This window comes from Colobus angolensis, unplaced genomic scaffold (assembly GCF_000951035.1).
Source record: "Colobus angolensis palliatus isolate OR3802 unplaced genomic scaffold, Cang.pa_1.0 Scaffold119, whole genome shotgun sequence".
Taxonomy (NCBI): Eukaryota; Metazoa; Chordata; class Mammalia; order Primates; family Cercopithecidae; genus Colobus; species Colobus angolensis.
The window spans coordinates 1056893-1082633 of record NW_012113030.1 but is presented as its reverse complement, the minus strand read 5'-3'; the positions used below and the strand labels follow the sequence as shown (position 1 = coordinate 1082633).

Below are 25741 nucleotides of genomic sequence, written 5' to 3'. Positions count from 1 at the left end.
CACCCCTGTAATCCTAGCACTTTGGGAGGCCAAGGCATGTGGATCACCTGAGGTCAGGAGTTTGAGACCAGCCTGGCCAACATGGCGAAACCCCGTCTCTACTAAAAATACACAAATTAGCTAGGCACGGTGGCATGCACCTGGAATCCCAGCTACTCAGGAGGCTGAGGCAGAAGAATCACTTGAGCCCGGGAGGTGGAGGCTGCAGTGAGCCAAGATCGTGCCACTGCACTCCAGCCTGGGTGACAGAGTGAGACTCCATCTCCAAAAATAAAAATAAAAAAACAAAGATTTTCTATTTAGAATTGCATAACTTACACTGTACCTTTTAATAAAAGTACAATATATATGCATATATTTTAAAATTAAGTATAACTTAGCTGTCTTGAACATCTAAATATACCGCAGAAAGTGCTGGGATTACAGGTATGAGCCACTGCACCCAGGCCACCCCATATCTATTAATGTAAACCAATTCAAATCTTTCTTAGAAGTGGATAGGTTATAAAAAGAACTAAATACACATAAGTAATCCAAGACACTACAAATCACACTCAAACACATCTTTTTATTATATACTAAATTTAAAAATACAAATCTTATTAAAAATGCTTATCAAACATTGTATACATAAGTACTGTCAAATACTATTGGGTTATGACATTATGTACATTTGCTAATGTTAATTAGAAACAGAACAATGTAATATCACTTTGCTGACACTGAATTTCAGAAGTTAAGTGTTTTAAAATTTGGCAACTATGAAGTAGTGATCTGCACAGGAAGATGTTTGGAGAGGTAAAATAATAATAAAACAAACGGAATAACGCAGATATTTCTGCAGTAAGTGTTAATGAGTACATTTCTTCCTCATCTTCTTAACTCTTATTGTAACAGAAATTAAAGTGCACAAGACCACCAAGAATACTCGATTTGGTGTACCCTAAATATATACTACAGCCGGCTATGCTGCCATATTGAGGGTTTTAATTCTTTGTACTGTTCCTGAGGTTTTGGAAGCTAATTTTGAATGTGGCTAAGGGAAGGGAGGCCAACACTTTCTAAATTGCACCAAATGGCCTTAAAGTGTAGAAATACCAAAGATAAAAATATTAATTTGGAAACAGATTCAAGGAAATAATCCCTGTCTACTTTGCCCTAGGAATAAAATTAGAATAGGACACAGTTTTACCTCTGGAAAATGCTTACTAAAATCTGTTTCAAAAGACCAGACATGTACAGCAAGCACAATACTGTCAGTTATTGTTCACCACTTATATACTGCATCATAAATACCAGGTATAAATACCTGCCTCTAAAGGGCCACTAGAAATACAGGTAGAAGCATGTGATCCCTTTACACTAATTTTACTCATTAGGTGTAATTTGTAAAAATAGGTCACCGCCCCACCATACAATCAAGGAAGAGGAAAAGAAAAGTTGCTATTCTACAAAAGTGCTCCTTTTAGCTTTCAAACCCAATAGCTTAATTTTGGGTAAAACAAGATTGTAAGGTACGGCCATCAGTTCTAAATAAGCTGATGATGCCATATATACATCCTCATATATATACATATATATATACTCATATATATATGTTTAAATTTCAGTTCTGATTTAACACTAATGTACTAGTACAAACCATTTATAGGAAACATTTTATCGGCCTTATTTACAAACACACAATGAATGACAAAGATATGGAAAATTTTTAAAATTGCAGATAAATGTAGTCATAGTTTACTAAAGATAAAACAAATTTGCATAACTTTTTTTAAAACCAAAGAAAAATCTTTAGAAAGAAACCCCTACCATATACAGTATATCTGTTGGTCATCAGACCTAAGAGGCAAATCAATGTAAGGATCATGACAAAATTTTTATTACTGTTTCTTTTAATAACATATCAATGAGATCTACTTAGAGTACTACCTACAAATACACATTCTCTCATGATTCAGTGAGAATATTAAGTTATTGAATACTTTTTTTTACTCTCATGGCACATTACATTTGGTAACACTAATAAGGTAAATTTAGAGAACACTTAAATCATGATTATGAATGTTTAATTGAATATTTTCCTTTCTGTAGCTGTGAAATGTAAAGCTTAGATTTGCTTCCATCAGGCCTCTTAAACCAAACTTCATCATGGTTAATTGTTGTAATTACAGCACTAAAAAGGAAAAAAAAAATGAATGAATGAATGAATTACAATATGTCTCCTCAATTCATTTTAGATTATTATCTATATAAAACCAAAATAAACTGGCCTACAACAGTAGACTCTGGTATGTAATTGTCATTTACCAGAATGCTGCATATCAGCAGTGCATGCTGCCAAAAATATCACATTCAGCAATACTTAGTAGATCATCCTTCTTTTCTTAATAGAGTTGGTAAAATTTACTATTAGCACTATTAAAAGCACGTTCTTCCTACTCCATCCCCACCCCACCTCTAAAAAAAAAAAAACAAAACTGGAGTTAAAAGCACTACTTACCTGGTATCATACTTGTAACTCATGCCAGTCCCGGCTTCAGAAAATCTTTCAAATACTTATCTCTAATTCCCAATGTCAAACCATCTACAGTACTTATACCAGTTTTTTTTTTACACTACTAATCTTTACATAAAAAGATCTACTTCTTGAAATAGATGTGTATTTTATTTTTTTTATTATTTATTTATTTTTTATTTATTTATTTTGAGACAGAGTCTCACTCTGTTGCCCAGACTGGAGTGCAGTGGTGCAAGCTCAGCTCACTGCAACCTCTGCCTCCCAGGTTCAAGTGATTCTCCTGCCTCAACCTCCCAAGTAGCTGGGATTACAGGCACATGTCATCATTGCCCAGCTAATTTTTGTATTTTCAATAGAGATGGGGTTTCACAATACTGGCCAGGCTGGTCTTGAACTCCCGACCTCGTGATCCACCCTCCTCGGTTTCCCAAAGTGTTGGTATTACAGGTGTGAGCCACTGCACCTGGCCTAATTATTTATTTTTTAAAGAGTGAATAGGAATTTTTTTTTTTCGAGACTGGGTCTCTCTGTCACCCAGGTTGAAATGCCACAATCAGGGTTCAACCTCCCAGGCTCAAGTGATCTTCTCACCTCAGCCTGAGTAGTTGGGACTAAGGGTACCTGCCATCATACCCGAATAATTTTTTTACTTTATAGAGACGGGGTTCTCTACAAAAAGACCAGCTAGGGCTGGTCTCAAACTCCTCGGCTCAAGTGATTCTCCTGCCTTGGCCTTCCCAAGTAATGGAATTACCACAGGAAAGAGCTATTGTACCTGGCCTCATCTCTTTTTAAACAACTTTTATGCTAAGTAGTGGTAAAATATCTCAAAAACGATAAAATAAATAGAAGAATCCAGGAGTATCATATATAAACTAGTAGTTAGTTCAATGAGCTTCTATGAGAAAAGCTATTATACACAATGTCCTAAAAATTTAAAGACAAAATTATAATCTTACAATTAAAACCACTGTATTTGGAAAATGCGTACTGTAGACTAAACTCAAGTTGTTTTATTTACCACTGATACCTACAAAACCATATTTTGTTACCATAGAAGGTACTACACTGAGAATTAAATCCTACATCACTGGAGAATGAAAGATGATGAACATTAATATTTTCAAAAGGTCACAACCAGATAAAACTTAGAAGGCTATATAAATAGTTTCATAAACTTTATTTAAGCCTAGACATATTATTAGGACTTTTAAAAGGCAGTTTTCAAGTTACACTTCATTGTTGTTGTTATTGTTAGAGAGACAAAGTCTCACTCTGTTGCCCAGCCTGGAGTACAGTGGTATGGTGAAATGAACCCAAGAGCCTCAAACTCTTGGGCTCAAGTGATCCTCCTGCCCAAGCAGCTAGGACTATAAGCACACACTGCCATATCTGGCGAACTTTTTTTATTTTTTGTAGAAACAGGGTCTTGCCAAGTTGTTCAAGCTAGTCTTGAACTCCTGGCCTCATGCAATCCTCCTGCCTCGTCTTCCCAAATTGCTGGGATTACAGGTGTGAGCCACAGCACCCAGCCCTAGGTTATACTTTAATTACTATTAATCTTAAGGGTTTTATTAATTTTCCATTTATTTCCTACTCTAATTGATACAAATTCTTTTTATCTAAAATACTCTAACACATCCAAAAAAGTTAACGATTACTAGTTCCACCAAAAATTCATAATAGTCTGGTTTAAGGGTCATTATAGCACAATCCTAACAATTCACCTACTAGAAGAATTAAGAAACAGGATCAGCTACCTGGCTAAATAATTTCAACATTTCCCCTTGCATTAAAGTTTGTGTTCATAAACTTAATATGAAGTCTGGTTCATACATATTAACACTGCTGTACACACACGTAATCAAGCCATATGTCAAGTGAAAAAAAAGATCCACAAACAACTAATGATATAGGTACACTATGGAGGCAGGAAATATTTCATTGACAACAATGTTGTAAATGACAATACTGAGCAACACTGAAATAATAAAGGCTTTTTTACCTTGTAGGACATTCATCCTTTTTATCTATACATATTGTTTGTCCACGTATATACCATTCACCATCATAATATAGTCTTCCCTCTTCAGATCTAGCACTGTGCAGATGTTTTTCCAGTTTCACAGGTGCTAAAGGGATCAGTTCAAAAACTGTTATATTAATAAAACACTGTCAGAAGAACAAAGGGTCAGAATATTAAGAATTAGTATCAATCCATGCATATGTAAAAAAGGACTAAAAATATTTCTTAAATAACAAACCTAAAATGTAATAAAAAGATTTATTCCTTACATTCTTTTACATAATCATTAAGTTTTTAATATAACTACTAAACAAAGCTAAACAATGAACAATAAATCATCAATTGATTAATCAAGTACCAGAAGGGGAAGCAGGTATGTTATCAATTATTAGTGCTAATTTTAAGTAGTATATAAAATATAAATTGCCATATTTCAATTGAAAATTATACTTATTCTTTCCCCTGCAGGCATCTGATATATCAAAAGAAGCAGAGTTTAATACATGTTCCAAGTGTTCCCCAGGCTTTTAATTCTAAAAAGGAAATGTCCTAAGTACAACTTCTATTTTTAAATTCCAGAAATCATCTGGCACTAGTCAGATAACTCATACAGGAAAAATAATCTTTTTTATGGAAACACAGTGTCAAAAGCATACCATGAAGTCATTCAAACGTTAGCTCCTGAGAGGGCTTCCCTAACTACTCTACCCACTCCTCAGCTAATTGTTATCTCAACTGCACTGTTCTTTTAGAGTAATTACTATAATCTGTAACTATTGTCTTAACTGTTTATCTACATATATATGATTCCACCTCCCCTAAAGAGGCTCCAGGAGGTCCATCTTTTTTTTTTTACCATTGTATCCTCAGGGCCTAAAATACCATCTGGTATATTCTTTCATTTAACAAATGTTGTCTGAACACTTCCTATACACAAGGAAGTATGCTGGGGAAAAAGCTGTGACCAAAAGAGATACGGTTCTAGCCTTTGTGGAGCTTACAATCCAGTTAGGAGACAGACAAAATTAAAAAGTACAAATTGAGGCCGGGAGCAGTGGCTCACGCCTGTAATCCCAGCACTTTGGGAGGCCGAGGCGAGTGCATCATGAGGTCAGGATATCAAGACCCTCCTGGTTAACATGGTGAAACCCCGTCTCTACTAAAAATACAAAAAATTAGCCGGGTGTGGTGGCGGGCGCCTGTAGTCCCAGCTACTCCCGAGGCTGAGGTAGGAGAATGGCGGGAACCCGGGAGGCGGAGCTTGCAGTGAGCCGAGACCGCGCTACTGCACTCCATCCAGCCTGGGCGACAGAGCGAGACTCCGTCTCAAAAAAAAAAAAAAAAAAGTACAAATTGAGTGAAGTGCTATAAGTAAAACTAATAGGATACAATGCTGAAGATAACAAGAGTGGGAGGGAGACACACTCAACTATGATAATGAGATTCTCAAAAGGAATCTATTACCCAAAAATGTTAAGAACCACTGCTCTACAGGTCTAGGCAGCTGCTCTGGCAGTTAATTCCCCAGAGCAAATACTGCTGCAATTTCCTCACATAATACAAAGTTTAAAGGAATCACTGGGTTAAAAGTAAAATGGAATTTTTTTTTTTTTTCTTAGAGATGGAATCTTGCTCTGTTGCCCAGTGTAGTGGTGTGATCATGGCTCACTGGAGCCTCGACCTCCAGGGCTCAAGTGATCCTCCCACCTCAGCCTCCCAAGTAGCTGAGACGACAAGTACACACTGCCAAGCCTGGCTAATTTTTGTATTTTTTGTAGAGATAGGGTCTCATCATCTTGTCCAGGCAGGTCTCAAACTCCTGGGCTCAAGTGATCCTTCTGCCTTGGCCTCCCAAAGTGCTGGGATCACGCTAGGCATAAGCCACCATGCCCAGCCTAAAACAGAAATTGGTCTCTTACAGATGACTTAAGCTGTTTAAATGTGACCAGAAATTCCTTTCCTAAGTATTTCAAATATGTTTTTCTTTTTAATCTAGCTTCATTGTCCTTAGAAGGATTAGGAAATCTCACCTATAGTGAAAGAAGGCAGAAATGGAGAAACTTATCCTAAACACTAATGTCCATCACATTTTGGCAGGGATTTTAGACTTTAAAAAAAAAAATCAAGGAAGTGTACCTTGATATGAATTTTACTAAGGCATATCAGAATGTGTAAATGTCAGCATTCTGATCTCTCTCCTCAGAAAATGCACATGCAGAGTTTTGCACATAATTTCAGAGGATTCACAGAATCTCTGAAGCCAACCCACAAATTCCAAATACCTCCGCTACAGAATGACAGAGCCCATAAGAAACACCGCATAAATACTTTTTGAGTTACTGATCCAGTATTAGCAATAAGAATGTAGCTGAACACTGAAAGAATTATACCATATTCAGAAATTTTGAAACTTTTACATGAAACAATGACTCCAGAAGAATTCCTCATAATTTCAGGTACGGTGTTCACTGATGAAATAAAACCACTGATGGCAGAGTTCTTTAGTATGTAGATCATTTAACAACCCTGATTCAACAAGTCTCCAAAGAGAGTATTTCTCAACTCAGACTAAATGACTTACGTTCCGTTTTCACTCTGTGTGGCCCCAATGTAGCCATTGCCTTAATGAAAAAAAAAAAAAAAGGAAGAAAGAAGTCTGAGTTCAGACTGAAAATATATTTTGGTGTCTATTTAATATATACAATACTACTGATTAAGTCCAGAACAAAGACAGTAAAGTATAACCATTAGCTGCTCTAATAAATTTTTAATGTCTAAGACTATAAAGAATATGAGGGGTAACAATTTCTCCTAGAGATGTTTTTAATACCTGAAATAATCTCTAACTCTCAACTAAGAAATTTACAAAAATGAAAAACTATAATATGGAAAACAAGCCTCCACTTTTAGGCAAGAACAGAAAAGACTATAATTCTTGAATGTTTAATGATAGGATGCAAGACACATAAGGGTTCAAATGTTCTTTTGTTCAACAAATATTTATCAAGTGTTTTCTATAAGCCAGAACCAGCCAAAGGACTAGGCACAGATGGTGATGTTATTATTTTTAGGCAAACTAAATAAATGTTTTTTGGACTTTTTCATAAATTATTAGTTATATTATAACAGAAAAAATACAAACTGCTGACATGTCTCTAACCCTTAAAATATCCTTGTAGTTCACTGTTATCTGTAATAGTATTAAATTGCCTTAGAAAAATGTTGCAAAAGCAAAGCATATTCACAATAATCATATTTTGATGTACTAATAAAAAAACATAGAATCTTAAACAGACTATAAAAATACACTTGTGGGCCGGGCGCGGTGGCTCAAGCCTGTAATCCCAGCACTTTGGGAGGCCGAGACGGGCGGATCACGAGGTCAGGAGATCGAGACCATCCTGGCTAACACGGTGAAACCCCGTCTCTACTAAAAAATACAAAAAACTAGCCGGGCAAGGTGGCGGGCGCCTGTAGTCCCAGCTACCTGGGAGGCTGAGGCAGGAGAATGGCGTAAACCCGGGAGGCAGAGCTTGCAGTGAGCCGAGATCCAGCCACTGCACTCCAGCCTGGGAGACAGAGCGAGACTCCGTCTCAAACACTTGTGTTCCACTGCTCTTTAATCATACCTTCCTAATTGTTGTCCAGTCTTCAAGAATATCAAGATCTTGTAGCATATAAACTATATAGGGACGTTGAATAGTCAAGGTCAATTTAGCTGTAAGAATAACACACTTTGAATTATATTTCCAAAGTACTATGTTTCAGCAAACAGAACAATGATTTATGGGCATAATGCTTTGGCATCCTAAATTCTAACTTCAAATTATTCTTCAAGCCACTTAGTACCAGCATAAACACAGTCTAGTACTTCTGATGTCATAACTACATGCCCTTAATTCCATGATATCATTGATTGTAATATATATCACTAACCTAATCACTGGTTTTTAAGGTGGAGGGGAAAAGATGGGGGTAGAGCGATGGTACCATAGGGAATGCCAAAACTGAATATACATATTAATTTATATTCCAATTTCAGAAACATTTAAAAATGTTTTTAAAAAGTACACGAGGCTAGGCGCAGTGGTTCATGCCTGTAATCCTAGCACTTTGGAAGGCCAACATGGGCTTGAGCCCAGGAGTTTGAGACCAGTCTGGGCAACATGGCAAAACCCCATCTCTACAAAAAATACAAAAATTAGCCAGGCGGAGTGGCACGCGCCTGTAGTCCCAGCTACTCAGGAGGCTAAGGTGGGAAGAGCACCTGAGCCCGAGAGGTTGAAGCTAAGGTGAGCCATGATTGTGCCACTGCACTCCAGCGTGGGTGGCACAGTGAGACCCTGTCTCAAAAAGACAAAAAAGTACACGAGAATTAAACAATCATACTGTATACTAAATGGCTGTTTCACATCAAAGCCCTTGGTGAACGACAAGTCACATTAATTTTCAAAGTTGAGATCATGATTGAATTTCTTCTCCTCTCCCACCTCTCTTGACCTAAAGTATATACTATATCTTCTGTCTTCAGTCGTTTTATAAATAAATCATCTTTTGCTTGTTACAGGATCATGCAAATAAAGTCAATGTTTACAAATAAAAGTTACAAAGACACGCACAATGGAAAAACGTACATCAAGGAAAAAAGAAACAGAAAATTTGGAAAAGGATATCTGAAACAACAACTGGCTTCTTTTTGTCAGGACTGAAAGGATCCTTCCTCTTTTTTCTTGACTGAAGCTCATCATTCCACAGCTCTGGCAGGTAAATAAAGATTAAGTATTAGTGGGTTTCTGGTGAACGAAGGAGAAAAAAAGACTGTAATTTTACAGTGGCTATTTAGTCACATGTAAAAATGTACAAAACTTCATTGGCAGCTGGGTATATATACATTAAGCTGTACATAATTTCATGAGCGCTACGTGTTTAAGTTTTCCTCTGCCTTTATTAAAGCAAAAATCAACTTGGCACTTAATGACTAAGAACTGATTACCATACTGTCATGCACTTTGTAAAATTTATATTACATGCATTGTCTCACCTAATCCTCAAAGCTACCACTGAGGTAGGTATTCTTATTATTTTCCTTTTACAGACAAGGAGATTGATTTAGAAAAGTGAAGTAACTGTCCATGGTCACCAGACTAGTAGGTGAGGGAGCACTGGCACTAGGCTCAGCTTATCTGACTCCCCATGCCTACCCCACAGAGAAGTAAACTTTGTAACAGATAAAGTAATATATACTCAAGAACTGTAGGATAACAGAGGAGACCTTCCACTCAATGCAAAAAACCTTTCTGTAATACCCTGAAAAAGCCAAATTCACACTTGACTGATCTAATCATTAGTCCTTTTTCTGAAACAAAAATCTATCTCCCTGTAACTTCTATCAGTTTGTCCTACCTTGTATGATGTCAAAAAGGTTTTCATTCCTTCTTCCACATGACAGTCTTTCAAGACTTACAGGGAAAAATACACACTGCAGCTACCTTCCAATACTATACTTTTTTTTGTTTTTTGGGAGACAAGGTCACCCAGTCTGGAGTGCAGCGGCGCCATCATGGCTCACTGCAACCTCGAACTCCTGGGATCAAACGATGCTTCCACCTCAGTCTCCTGCATAGCTGGGACTATAGATGTAGATGTGCAGCACCACATCCAGCCCTGACACTATTCTGCCAGTAAGTTCCTGTCATACTTCTGTTTCGTTCCTTGTCATGTGCTCCATTTTATACATCTTTCTAAAGTGTGAATTCAAATTACAATAACAATATAATCACCATCACATGAAATTATTTAGAGCTCTTCCCCTTTTCTTCTTTCCTGGGACATTTCATTTACATAATATTAATATTAGAAGACTAAGATATGATGAGACACTAGAGTAAACCAAAGGTTTGGTGCCACTCAAACATCACAATCATATCATTCTCCTTACCTGAGGTAATATCAATGCTGTGCCTATCCTCTTCAAGCCTTCTTATCTTCTCCTCTAGTTCACTCTGGACTGTATCATATAGCAACAGCTTTTCGCTCTGGGGAGAAAAACAGATTATACTTAAGTAGAAAGAAAAAACTTGGTGTACCTTAATTAAGAGTACCAAATAACTTAAAGTACTTTAATATATGATGTTTTTGTTTGCTTTTTCAATTCAATTAAAAAATTTAAAGAAGAAATGTCAAATACATGAAAGAAATAAAACTAGAAAACATAGAATCTACGCATAGATTTAACTACATGCAGTTACATTCTGTATAAGAACATCTAAATTATGTGCAAGGTACATTTAGAGGTAAATATTTACTTTAAAAAAACTCATAGCAAACCCCTATGGCCCCTTTTAAATATAAGTAGGTCCCATCTGTCACCATAATGGAAAACTTATCCTATAAAGTATATCATTATAAAATGGATATTTTCTCAAAGGAATAATAATTGGGTCATTATGCCTCACTAATATCTCAGCATCATATTAAAATAGGCAAAGAGAAAGATTTAAGTACAAATTTTATAATTATTTAAAATAATTCAATTATAGTCTAAATTATAAAATTACAGACTAATCATATCCAAATCTCTCCATAAAATTATAGACAGATTGAAAAAGACTGGCAAATAGACTAGAACCCAGGTCTACTAGCTCTAGTCCATGTTTTTAATTATATAATGCTGTAGCCCTAATTTAAAAAGCCATAAAATGTATGTAATATATAAAGATTACGTAACAAACCTATGGCCGCATGTTTCTCTCTAGTGAAGGATATCAGATGATTGGATATAGCTAGATGTGACTGTCTTGCGGAAGCTGTTGGGATATAGTTGGATATGACTGTATGTAGAAAACACATGCCACACCCATGTAGGCTGTATTCCTGGTGTCAATCAGGAAGTCCTCTCTCTTGAGTTTGAAATTTAGAAACGAGACATGCTTGAAGGGTTTCCTGAGTGTCAGGGAAAAGATGGCTTGTATGAATTTGACGCAAGCCAGGAGCTAAGGAGAAAGCAACGCTGAAAACTAAAACTAGATTTCACATCAAACACGGTTTCATTGCATGCTGTTCTCTGTACTTACTTCCTTCTGCTTGTTCCCTTGCCTTTGGTAAAGTCTTATGAAATATTCCACCCTTATCTATATTGTGCTACAAGACTTGGAAAATATGAGAGAAAAAGGGAGTGCAGTCCCCCTCCACAAGACTATGGTAGCAGCTATAAATAGATCCCATCTCCCCAACCAAAGATGACTATAAATGCAGAGCTGGAGTGATAAGCCTTTTGCTTTTAAGAATATGAACATTTAATTGGTGTATTCTCTTTTCTTCCTTGACAAATTAGGCCAAGCAGAAATTCTTTAAAAAATCCACTAATCATTCTTTATTATTTTTTAAAAAGCTACAATGAGACTGAAATGTTTGAAGCATTGAAAGCATCTCTAAAGATACCAGAAGTATACTTTAAAGCACAACTGCCATGAATCCATTCTCATTCTTATTTCTCTTTCTTTTTCTTGGAAAGTTTTTTCCCTTTTCTCCAGCTTCTCAAGACCCTCAAGAAGCTCCCCTGAAGGGAAAATGAAGCCCTAATGGAACAGCTAGAAGATGCCAAGAAAAGAAGGGGGCAAACTCTCTTGCTTTGGTGACTGTGGAGGTTTTTTTATATATATATACTTTAAGTTCTAGAGTACATGTGCACAATGTACAGTTTTGTTAGATATGTATACATGTGCCTTGTTGGTGTGCTGCACCCATTAACTCGTCATTTACATTAGGTATTTCTCCTCATGCTATCCTTCCCCCATCCCCCCACTCCACGACAGGCCCAGTGTGTGATGTTCCCCACCCTGTGTCCAAGTGTTCTCATTGTTCAATTCCCACCTATGAGTGAGAACATGTGGTGTTTGGTTTTCTGTCCTTGTGATAGTTTGCTCAGAATGATGGTTTCTAGTTTCATCCATGTCCCTACAAAGGACATGAACTCATTCTTTTTTTATGGCTATATAGTATTCCATGGTGTATATGTGCCACATTTTCTTAATCCAGTCTATCATTGATGGACATTTGGGTTAGTTCCAAGTCTTTGCTATTGTGAACAGTGCCGCAATAAACATACGTGTGCATATGTTTTTATAGCAGCATGATTTATAATCCTTTGGGTATATACCCAGTAATGGGATGGCTGGGTCAAATGGTAATTCTAGTTCCAGATCCTTGAGGAATCGCCACACTGTGTTCCACAATGGTTGAACTAGTTTACATTCCCACCAACGGTGTAAAAGTGTTCCTATTTCTCCACATCCTCTCCAGCACCTGTTGTTTCCTGACTTTTTAATGATCACCATTCCAACTGGTGTGAGACGGTATCTCACTGTGGTTTTGATCTGCATTTCTCTGATGGCCAGTGATGATGAGCATTTTTTCATGTGTCTGTTGCCTGCAAAAATGTCTTCTTTTGAGAAGTGTCTGTTCATATCCTTTACCCACTTTTTGATGGGGTTGTTTGATTTTTTCTTGTAAATTTGTTTAAGTTCTTTGTAGATTCCAGATATTAGCTCTTTGTCAGATGGGTAGATTGCAAAAATTTTCTCCCATTCTGTAGGTTGCCTGTTTACTCTGACGGTAGTTTCTTTTGCTGTGCAGAAGCTCTTTAGTTTAATTAGATCCCATTTGTCAGTTTTGGCTTTTGTTGTCATTGCTTTTGGTATTTTAGTAACGAAGTCCTTGCCCATGCCTATGTCCTGAATGGTATTTCCTAGGTTTTCTTCTAGGGTTTTTATGGTTTTAGGTCTTATGTTTAAGTCTTTAATCCATCTTGAGTTAATTTTTGTATAAGGTATAAGGAAGGGATCCAGCTTCAGTTTTCTGCATATGGCTAGCCAGTTTTCCCAACACCATTTATTAAATAGGGAATCCTTTCCCCAAAGCTTGTTTTTGTCAGGTTTGTCAAAAATCAGATGGTTGTAGATGTGTGGTATTATTTCCAAGGGTTCTTATTCTGTTCCATTAGTCTATATCTCTGTTTTGGTACCAGTACCATGCTGTTTGGGTTACTGTAGCCTTGTAGTACAGTTTGAAGTCAGGTAGCGTGATGCCTCCAGCTTTGTTCTTTTGACTTAGGATTGTCTTGGCAATGTGGGGGCTTTTTTCATTCCATATGAACTTTAAAGCAGTTTTTTCCAATTCTGTGAAGAAAGTCATTGGTAGCTTGATGGGGATGACACTGACTCTATAAATTACCTTGGGCAGTATGGCCATTTTCACAATACTGATTCTTCCTATCCATAAGCATGGAATGTTCTTCCATTTGTTTGTCTTCTTTTATTTCGTTCAACAGTGAATGTTTCTATGTTCAATAGTTATTTTGGTTTTGTTGTTGTTGTTGTTGTTTTCTGATAGGGAGTCTCCCTCTGTCTCCCAGGCTGGAGCGCAGTGGCAGGATCTTGGCTTACTGTAAGCTCCGCCTCCCAGGTTCAGGCCATCTTCCTGCCTCAGCCTCCTGAGTAGCTGGACTACAGGCGCCTGCCACCACACCCGGCTAATTTTTTGTATTTTTAGTAGTGACAGCGTTTCACCGTGTTAGCCAGGATGGTCTTGATCTCCTGACCTCGTGATCCGCCCGCCTCAGCCTCCCAAAGTGCTAGGATTACAGGCGTGAGCCACAGTGTCCTGCAGTTATTTTGGTTTTTTAAAAATTCTACTCTGCTGGGCGTGGTGGCTCGCGCCTGTAATCCCAGCACTTTGGGAGGCCAAGGTGGGTGGATCACAAGGTCAGGAGACTGAGGCCATCCTGGCTAACACGGTGAAACTCCATCTCTACTAAAAATACAAAAAATTAACCAGGCGTGGTGGCGGGCGCCTGTAGTCCCAGTTACTTGGGAGGCTGAGGCAGGAGAATGGCATGAACCTGGGAGGCGGAGCTTGCAGTGAGCTGAGATCGTGCCACTGCACTCCAGCCTGGGAGACAGAGCAAGACTCCATCTCAAAAAGAAAAAAAAAATACTACTCATAAGTATAGGTTTGGTTTCAACATCCCACATCCCTCTAGTCTCCACATCTAGACTTACTGATCCTACTCACTAATAAACCCTTTCCCAGGCTGACGCTGATGCTGTTTCTCATCAGGAGACCTTTAGAGAGTCCCAGGAAAGTGGCCCCAGGCTTCCATTATTGTACCCACCTCACACGGACCTGTATTCAGAACCAACTCCTCTTTGGCAGTTCCCTGACTTAGATGCATCACAATTCTCAACTTCTATCAGGACTGGAGCACTGGAAGATTTTCATGGGCTAATATTATCAGAGACTGACACATTAAAAAGCTACAATAGGTTTTTTTTTTTTTTTAAACACTGCATTGGAATAAAAAAATGCAGAATAGAATTTTAAAACTCAGAAACAGACCCTGGCTATGGAGAAATGACAAAGGTGACTTTTCAAATCATCTGGAAATCTGGTAACAATAAATGACAATAGAAAAAAGAGTTTAGGCCAGCCACGGTGGCTCATGCCTGTAATCCTAGCACTTTGGGAGGCTGCGGCAGGCAGATCACTTGAGGTCAGGAGTTCAAAACCAGCCTGGCCAACATGGTGAAACCTTGTTGTCTCTACCAGAAATACAAAAACATTATCCAGACATGGTGGTAGACACCTGTAATCCCAGCTACTCAGGAGGCTGAGGCACTAGAATCGCTTGAGCCCAGAAGGCAGAGGTTGCAGGAAGCTGAGATCACGCCACTGCACTCCAGCCTGGGTGACAGAGCGAGACTCTGTCTCAAAAAATAAGAAAAATGAGTTTACCTATATCCTGAACAGGTTTTGCTTTACATTATATATAATTTACATTACACATAAAAGTAAATGGACTAAAGAATTAAATTTATAAAATGAAAGCTAAAAGAAAATATTAAAGAAACAATATATAAGAAATTTCCCAGAACTAAAGATATGAGTTTTTTTATTAAAAAGTTCATCTTGCCAGGCACGATGGCACACCCCTATATTCCAGCACTTTGGGATGCTGAGGCAGGAGGATCACTTGAGCCCAGGAGTTTGAGACCTGCTTAGGCAACACAGTGAGACCCCACCTCTACAAAATATTTTTTAAAATTAGCTAAGCATGGCAGCATGGGCCAGCTACTCAGGAAACTGAGGCAGGAGGATTGCTTGAGCTCAGGAGTTGGAGGCTGCAACGAGCTACGATTGCACCACTGTACTCAAGCCTGGGCAACAGAACGAGACTCTGTCTCTTAAAAAAACATTCAAATAAATATGTAAAATTAAAAGCTCCTCTGGGTATCCAGCACAATGAACAAAAAAAAAGACCACATCAAAGCACATCATCTCACAATCCCACAATACCCAGATGAGAATAAAGAGAAGATCCTAAAAGTATTCAGGAAGAAAATAGGTCATGTACAAAGGATCAGGAATCAAAATGGTAAGAGACTACAAAAGTAATGCTGGAAGCTAGAAGATAATGGAACAATGCCTTCAAAATTCTGAGGAAACATGATTTCTATCTAGAATATCATACTCTTAAGTGTGAGAGTGAAGATGTTTTCAGACAGGAAAGATGTGGTGGTTTTAAAACATGTCAAGTAATCCTTTGATACTCCTAACGTCAAATGGTAGAGACTAATACTCTTTCTTGAATACGGGTAGGACGGGCCAGGTACAGTGGCTCACACCTGTACTCCCAGCACTTTGGGAGGCTGAGGCTGGCAGACCATTTGAGGTCAGGAGTTCAAGACCAGCCTGGCCAACATGGTGAAACCCAGTCTGTACTATAAAAAAGGAAAAAATAAGCCAGGCGTAGTGCAGGGCACCTATAATCTCACCTACTCGGGAGGCTAAGGCAGGAGAATCACCTGAACCCGAGAGGTGGAGGTTGCAGTGATTCGAGATCGCACCACTGCACTCCAGCCTGGGTGACTAAGCAAGGCTCTGTCCCCCTCTCCCCCTCAAAAATGGGTAGAGTGTAGCAACTGACTTATAATGAACAGAATGTGGCAGAAATCTAGGTCATAAAAACAGTCACCTCTGTCTTGCTATCTTGGATCACTAAGTCTGGAAGAACCTGGGCACCAGGTTATGAGGACACTCAATCAGCCTGCGGAGAGACCCATGTGAGAACTAAGACTTCTCACCAAGAACCAGCAACAACTTGCCAGCCTGTGAATGAGTCACCTTGGAAGCAGATCCACCTCCAATCAAGCCTTGAGATGACTGCATCCCTGGCTGATATCTTCACTGCAACTTCATGGGATTGCCTGACCCAGAACCATCAAGCTAAGTTGCTCCCAAATTCCTGGCCACTAAGACTGCAAAATAATAAATGTTTATTGTTGTGTTAAGCCACTAAGTTTTGGAGTAATTAATTACAAAGCAATAGACAAGCAATACAAGAAGTCTCAAAAAACTAACTTCTAGAAATCCTCTCTCAGGATGCTATTGAAAGATACACTCTACCAAACTTAAGGAGAAAATAAGATGCTAGCAGAGGAGAGGTGAAGGGGACATCAAGGTTGCTGGTAAAGAGATGTCCCAAAAAGACAGACGCAGCTGGTCTCCATCTGAAAGATGGAGCAGGAGGATAGGGGACAGGAGGGATAGAGGGGTTGCTTCCAGGAGGGAGCCCTTCACTCCCTTTCAGATGGAGGCCAGCTGCATCTGTCTTTTTGGGACATCTCTTTACCAGCAACCTTGATGTCTCCTTCACCTCTCCTCTGCTAGCATCTTATTTTCTCCTTAAGTTTGGTAGAGTGTATCTTTCAGTAGCATCCTGAGAGAGGATTTCTAGAAGTTAGTTTTTTGAGACTTTTTGTATTGCTTGTCTATTGCTTTATAATTAATTACTCCAAAATGAGGCTGATGGATTATCTGATGCATTTGATCGCAGAGAAAACAGAATAAGAACTTCAGTATCTGAAAGAAGCAAATATGAGGGGCTTTTCTAGGTCATTCTAGAAGTCATCAGAAGACACTGTTTACAACTAACTTTAAAACAAGAAGCAGTTTTGACCTTTACTGGAGTTTAAATATTCATATATTGAAAACTTATGAGAGGTCCAGTGTTTTTTTTTTGTTTTGTTTTTTACTTTTCTTGAGTCCATTAAGTAACATGCTTTTTATTTTGTGGAATACTCAGGCTTCGTGAAAAATCAATAAAACTGTTTATGTTTAGCTTAAAAAAAAAAAAAAAAAACCAGCATTAGGAGACCTTCATAGATCTGCTAGGGTCTATGGGAAGAATTGATAAACACAGAGAAAACTAACAAATAATAAATGAAGCAAGTATTAATTCCAAAGGTTAAAAAAATACACAAGATGGCTCACACCTGTAATCCCAGCACTTTAGGAGGCCGCGGCAGGCGGATCACAAGGTCAGGAGATCAAGACCATCCTGGCTAACACGGTGAAACCCCATCTCTACTAAAACTACAAAAAATTAGCTGGGCATGGTGGCGGGCACCTGTAGTCCCAGCTACTTGGGAGGCTGAGGCAGGAGGATGGCGTGAACCTGGGAGGCAGAGTTTGCAGTGAGCCAAGATCGTGCCACTGTACTCCAGCTGGGAAACTCCGTCTCAAAAAAAAAAAAAAATTACACAAGAAAAATTTTAAACATAATGTAACTCTTAACTCAGTAAACAATATTTAAAATTTAAAACAAAAATTGTAACACAATAGTATTAGAAGAATGGAACAGAGAAATCTTCAGCTTCCATAATAGGAAACCAATAGATGATGTTTAAAACTGCTTTATTTAGAAATATGAGGGCCAGGCAAAGTGGCTCATACTTATAATCCCAGTACTTTGGGAGGCCAAAGCAGGAGGATCGCTTGAGGCCAGGGGTTCAAAATCAGCCTAGGCAATATAGCAAGACCCCCATCTCTATAAAAGAAAAATTTTTTTAAAGAAAGGAATATAAGGCTAAAAATCCAAAGCAATTGATAAATGAGTTAGAAATATAATTGCCACTGGGATATAGAATTTAAAAATAGGACAGGAGACTGCTGTTTTTCATCATAAATTATAAGGCTATGCCTTCAAAAATATATACACACATTACTTGCTAACAACGTATATACATATGTGTGTGTGTATATATATATGTGTGTGTGTGTGTGTGTGTGTGTATATATACATTTTTTTTTTTTTCTTGAGACGAAGTCTTGCTCTGTCGCCCAGACTGGAGTGCAGTGGCACGATCTCATCTCACTGCAACCTCCACCTCCCAGGTTGAAGTGATTCTACTGCCTCAGCCTCCCAAGTAGCTGGGATTACAGGCAGGTGTGACCACGCCCAGCTAATTTTTCTATTTTTAGTAGAGACGGGGTTTTATCATATTGGCCAGGTTGGTCATGAACTCCTGACCTCAAGTGATCCGCCTGCCTCGGCCTCCCAAAGTGCTGGGATTACAGGCATGAGCCACCGCGCACGGTCACAGCAAATTTTTCAGAGGAGTGTCTAGAGACATAGCATGCTCATAAAATGCTGCTTGAAAATAAGTTAGGATACAAAATAGTACATTCAAAATCATACCAGCTGGTTTTTTGAAAAATAGGCCAGGCATGGTGGCTCACACCTGTAATCCCAGCACTTTGGGAGGCTGAGGCGGGAGATTACTTGAGGCCAGGAGTTTGAGGCCAGCCCCTGGGCAACATGGCAAACCCTGTGTCTACTAACTATACAAAAAATTAGCCAGTGTGGTGGCAGATGCCTGCTGTAATCCCAGCTACTTGGGAGGTTGAGGCACAAGAATAGCTTAAGCCTGGGAGGCAGAGTTTACAATGAGCTGAGATCGCGCCACTATACTCCAGCCTGGGCGACAGAACAAGACTCTGTCTCAAAAACAAAACCCAAAAAAAAAAGTACATACTTATTAACAGTGATTACCTCTGGTTGGAAGATTATAGTTGATTTTATCTTTCTTTAGACTTATTTCTCAATAGACGTTTACTAATGTCATAATCAGAAAAAAATTAAGTGAATAAACAACCAAAAGATCAGACCCCTGAATACTTTTCACCAATTACCTCAAGAACCTGAATCCTAACATCAACACTGAAGGCTTCTGACTGAGACCTTGCTACCACCTGCTGTCAGATCTTAATAGTCACATCCCAAGCCCTGTGGTGAGGCTTAACTGAGATAACCTAAATAAAGCATCTCCATCTGTCTTAGTGTCTGGCACACTGTCATATTCTATACATGTGATTTCCTTCCTTAATTTGATACAAACCATCTGCTGCCGCTTGCCCCTGTGGTTTTGGGGATACTTTCTGCATGCACGCCTGTGTGAATGTGTCCAGTCTCTGGTCCTGCCCCTCCCCTCTCTCTGCTAAACAAACTTTTATTCTGACAATCGGCAGGGTGTCTTCCTTCTTTCCACTTCCCTTGCCTCGCAGAATTATTTCCATGAGTCAAAGGTAAGAACAAAAGAATAAGCAGATCAAAAGCCCTGAATAATGACATTCGGATTAAATGGTAAACTGCATGAATGAGTAGAAAGATCAAATGATTTCAATCCTGGTTCTGCTGCTCACTAATTTTGTGACCCTAAGCAAATTACTCAACTTCTATTAGCCTCAGTTAACCCATTCATAAAATTGAGATAATTCCTATTCCATAATGTTGTTGAAAGGATTAAAATGACAGAGTAAATAGAAAATATACAGCATTTTGGATAGGTTACCTTTCACCATGCTTCATTTCCTCTATCTAGAATGTCTCTGAACTACCAGTAACTTCAGATTAATTATATAATAGATAATTTAAAACAGATTACATGTTAAACATAAAAATGTCAGGCCACAACTAAACTATTAATCGAAGAAATTTAGGTTAATATTTAGCATCTTCATGACTTTCAAAGCTGAAAAATGATAGAAGAGAAAGAAGACCAATGTGTTTGCTTAAGTAAAAAATACTACTTGTTGACTTCTGCTTCTTAGAATATAGTGGACTAGATACCCAACACACCTAGACAGATTTCCTGGATAAAATATCACAAACATCCTTTTAAAGGTATTCCTAAACTCTTAAGAAAATAAAGTTGTGGCTTGACACATGGCTCACACTTGTAATCCTAATGCTTTGAGAGGCTGAGGTGGTAGAACTGCTGAAGAACAGGAGTTCAAGACCAGCCTGGGAAACACAGCAAGACCCCCATCTCTACAAAAAAAAAAAAATAAGAAAATAAGTGATATCCCCAAGCACCCAAAATCAACAAGGAGCTAGAAACCAGCATGTTAACCTGATGAAGCTGTGGCTTCCTCAAAGGAATTTGCTGGTATCAATAACCTAGAGGCATGTTTTTCAGGGCTATCTGGGAAAAAGAGAAAGGTCCTGGGCCTAATGAGAGTAGGAAACTGGAACTGGGATCTCTGCACAAAGCCCTGGAAGACTACAATGTGAAAGTAAACTAAAAAGATCCACCTGAGGGAAATATGTCTGTCTCTGCCTAGGCAGTAAGTGGGAGGGGGAAAGTTTTCCCTGAAACTATGTCCTCTCAAGCATAACTTCTATGTACTTGAAATTCAAACACAGACTACCTGCACCTTGCAAGAAATCCCAAGCACAAAATTAGTCATTGGCTGGTGGCACACCATGATGTCTAGCTGAAACAATCCAGCAGAAATAAAAGTAGAGACTGAGGAGCTACATCCTCGGACCAGTGCTCACAGAATTCCTATCAATAGTCTGCCTTAGGTCAGAATCATAACATAGGAAATAAGCTGTGAGATATGGAAGAAATAAAAACCAGCAGACTTAGACAGCAAAGAACTTCAGATAATAATTTACAGAATAAAGAGATATGGAGTTCCAGAAGAAGGAATTAGAGAAAATGGAACAGAAAAAATATCAGAAAAGATAATGGCTGAGAAATTTCCAGAACTGAAGGAAAATATGAATTCAGAAAGCACAACAAACCCAAGTCAGGAGAGAAAAATAATCTACATGGGGACACACAGTAGAAAAACCGAAGATCAACAAAGAGCTTAAATGCAGCCAGTAAGAAGGAAACCCAGCTTATCGACAAATGACTGCAGACTTGCTCTTAAGCACAGACTGTGGAAAGTAAGATCCTAAAAACTTTAAGAGAAAATAACTGTCATCCTAGGATCTTATATTCCTCTACACTGTCCTTCAAGAATTATTCCAAATAAAGCTATTTTCAGATGAATAAAAAGTGAGTTTACCACTAAGAGAATCAGTGAAGAGATGCCTAGGATGTTCTTTAAGAAGCAAAAAGGAGCCTGCATGGAAGGGTTGTAACTCAAATAACAGTGAGCAAGAAACCAATAAAATATGGATAAACCTAAAAAGAACTAACTATATGAGACCAAAATAATGTCTCATTTGAAGGGGAAAAAGCAAGATGGAACTAAAATACTGAACAACTATAACTTGTATTACAATTTGGAAGGGAATAACTGTAGTTAGAGGGTTCTAAGGTCCTTTATAGTAAGAAGGTGGGCAGAGTTAATAATTTTTAGATTCTATTAATATAGATATGCATGCTGAAAATTTAAGGCAATTATTAAAATAGAAATGGAAGGTATGGGGGTAATCACTAACAGAAACAGAGGATATAACTTTATGACAAAATTTTTAAAACTTGATAAATTAGCCCCTCCAAAAAAGTTATGAAGGAATTAAAAAGGACAAATCAGAACAAATGGAAAACTCAAAATATGTTAGCATTAAATATCAAAATATGGGTTGGGCACAGTGGCTCATGCCTATAATCTCAGAACTTTGGGAGGCTGAGGCAGGAGGATCGCTTGAGCCCAGGAGCTCAAGACCCAGTCTGGGCAACATAGCCAGACTGTGCCTGTACAAAAAAATTTTTTTTTTCTTAATTAGCCAGGCGTGGTGGCTTGCACCTATAGTCACAGCTACTTGGGAGGTTGGGGCAGGAGGATTGCTTGAGTTCAGGAGTTTCAGGCTGCAGTGAGCCACAATCACACCACTGCACTCCAGCTGAGCAACAATGAGACCGTCTCAAAAAATCATCATCATCATCATCATCATCATCATCATCAAAGTAATCACTATAAATATAATTGGACTAAATTTATCAGTTAAAAAGTAGAAGTAGTCAGAATGGATTTTTAAAAAATCATCAAGATATATGCTATTTAAAAAGTGATAACATAAAATATAAGGCCAGAAAAAAAGTTTTTAAAAAAATGAAAAAAATTTCATCACACAAATGCCATGCCAAATAAAACTAAGGTGGCCGTTTTAATTATTAGACAAAATAGACTTTTTAAATCCCTTTTTAATGTTTTTCTGTCTCTGAAACATGGACAGAAGAGCATTAAAATAGGATAAATATTACATTTTTCAGAAGGATATAAAAATTTTTAAATGTGTGAGTATGATAATAAAGTTTCTCTCTATATAGATAGATGGATACAAATATAAAGCAAAGACTGACAGAAATATAAGGAGATATTAAGAAAACAATCCCATTTACAACCACAACAATAAAACAATTAGGAATAAACAATTAGGAATAAATTTAACCTAAGAGCTGAAAGACTTGTATATTGAAAACAACAAACATCAATAAAAGAAATTAGAGAAGACACAAATGGAAAGACATCAGAGTTCGTGGATTGGAAGACTTATATTGTTACAATGTCAATACTACTCAAAGCGATTTACAGATTCATTACAACCCCTATCAAAACATCAGTGGAGTTATGCATGGTGGCACATGCCTGTAGTCCCAACCATTATACTTAGGAGACTGACTTGGGAGGATCACTTGAGTCCACGAGTTTAAGGCTACAGTGGGTATGATCATGACACTGCGTTCCAGCCTAAGTGATAGAGCAAGACATTGTCTCATCAAAAAATAATTCCAGTGGGTTTTTCTTTTATCTGGTTCACGTTCTGCCATGACAGTGGCATTTTTCACAGAAATAGAGAAAACAATCCTAAAATTCATAAAGGAACCACAAAGGACCCCATACAGCCAAAATAATGCCGATCAAGACAAAGCTGGAACCATCACATTACTTCATTTCAAAATATATTACAAAGCTACGATAATCAAAACAGTATAGTACTGTCATACAGACCAATGGAACAGAATAGGGAGCCCTGAAATAAACTCATCCATGTATAGTCAAGTGATCTTCGTGCCAAGAATACACAATGGGAAAAAAACAGTCTTTTCAAAAGAAGGTGTTTGAATGCTACAATGAACAAGGGAGTGCACCTATCTCTAAGCTACTGGTTTCGTTTTCTTCAGATGTATGCCTGGAAGTGGGGTTGCTAGCTCATATGGTGGTCCTACTTTTAATTTTCTGAGGCACCTCCACACTGTTTTCCAAAATGGCTGCACCAATTGACATTCCCACCAACAGTACACAGGGGTTTCCTTTCTTCCACTTCCTTTCTAACACTTATTTCTCTCAATTTAATTTATTATATTTTCTATGAAAAACACCTGTATGCTTAAAAGCTAAAACCACATACCAAGGAATTCTTAAAAGAAATCTTAACCTCCTCCTCCTGTCTTCTTGCCCTTCCTCTCTCTCTCCTATAGGTTTTTTTTTTACTAGCTTTTTGTACTTCTTTTCACAAAAATAAGCAAGCAATACAGACAAGCATTTATATTTCTATCCCTCTTTTTTAAAGAATAGTACACTATCTACACCCCTTTTTTTTTTTTTTTTTGGAATACTTTTTTGTTTAAACATCTGGAAATCACTTCATGTCAACTCATAGAGGTCTTCCTGATTCCTTTTTACATCCTCATGGTACTCCATTGCCGGAAAGTAGCAGAGTTTTTTCAACCTTTCTCCTGTAGACCAACACCTGTGTGGTTTCACATTAACCAAGGGATCAAATAATAACTTGTAATGAAACAAATCCACCAGATGGTAATGGGAAGTACATTATCTATAAGCTATTCTTGCCAAATATATTAAATCTGAGTCTAATCATGAGGAAGCAAAAGACAAATCAGATTGCGAAACATCCAAGATAATCTTCCTGGACTTTTCAACAATGTCAAGACCAGGAAAGGCAAAGCAATAAATAAGAGGGAGCTAAGAAGTGAAGGAAACAAAAGATACAAGAAACCAAATTCTGTGCTTGATCCTTGGGTGGGTCCAGGATTAGTTGAAAACTAAAACTGGACAAAACAAAACTAAATAATGTTTTGGGAGACAACTTTTGTGAGAACTGTATATTAAATAAGATTATTAAATCGATGTTAAAATCCAAAAATAAAATGGTGTTGGGAAAACTGGATATCCACATGCAAAAGAATGAAACTGGACCCTTACTGTACAACACACACAAAAATAAATTCAAAGCAGATTAAAGACTTAAACGTAAGAGCTGAATGTAAAAGCTGAAACATAAAACTGAAACTATAAAGCTCCTAGAATAAAACATAGACGATAAGCTTCATGACACTGGTCTTGGCACTGCTTTCTTTGATATGACACAAAAAGCACAGTCAACAAAAGCAAAAATAGACAAGCGAGACTACCAACACTAAAAAGCTTCTGCACAGCAAAGAAAACAACAGAGTGAAAAGACAACCTACTGAAGGCCAGGCACGGTGGCTCATGCCTATAATCCCAGCAGTTTGGGAGGCTGAGGCAGGCGGATCACCTGAGGTCAGGAGTTCGAGACCAGTCTGACCAACATGGAGAAACGCCACGTCTACTAAAAATACAAAATTAATCAGGCGTGGTGGTGCATGCCTGTAATCCCAGCTACTCAGGAGGCTGAGGCAGGGAAATCACTTGAACCCAGGAGGTGGAGGTTGGGGTGAGCCAAGATCACACCACTGCACTCCAGCTGAGCAACAATGAGACCGTCTCAAAAAATCATCATCATCATCATCATCATCATCATCATCAAAGTAATCACTATAAATATAATTGGACTAAATTTATCAGTTAAAAAGTAGAAGTAGTCAGAATGGATTTTTAAAAAATCATCAAGATATATGCTATTTAAAAAGTGATAACATAAAATATAAGGCCAGAAAAAAAGTTTTTAAAAAAATGAAAAAAATTTCATCACACAAATGCCATGCCAAATAAAACTAAGGTGGCCGTTTTAATTATTAGACAAAATAGACTTTTTAAATCCCTTTTTAATGTTTTTCTGTCTCTGAAACATGGACAGAAGAGCATTAAAATAGGATAAATATTACATTTTT

At 37.9% G+C, this 25741-nt stretch overlaps 1 protein-coding gene across 2 annotated transcripts in view; it reads right to left on the bottom strand.

Moving 5' to 3' along the window:
• Positions 1 to 548: 548 nt before the first annotated feature.
• The window catches only part of BRMS1L (breast cancer metastasis-suppressor 1-like), a 50338-nt gene continuing 25145 nt past the window's right edge, over positions 549 to 25741 (bottom strand). For both annotated transcript variants that reach the window (XM_011925975.1, XM_011925982.1), the window contains 6 exons: positions 10486 to 10582; positions 9221 to 9304; positions 8177 to 8241; positions 7129 to 7168; positions 4527 to 4653; positions 549 to 2176 (listed from right to left, as the gene is read on the bottom strand). In XM_011925975.1, the coding sequence (XP_011781365.1) occupies positions 2059 to 2176; positions 4527 to 4653; positions 7129 to 7168; positions 8177 to 8241; positions 9221 to 9304; positions 10486 to 10582 (531 nt within the window). In that variant the 3' untranslated portion in view covers positions 549 to 2058. The remainder of the gene's footprint in view (positions 2177 to 4526; positions 4654 to 7128; positions 7169 to 8176; positions 8242 to 9220; positions 9305 to 10485; positions 10583 to 25741) is intronic.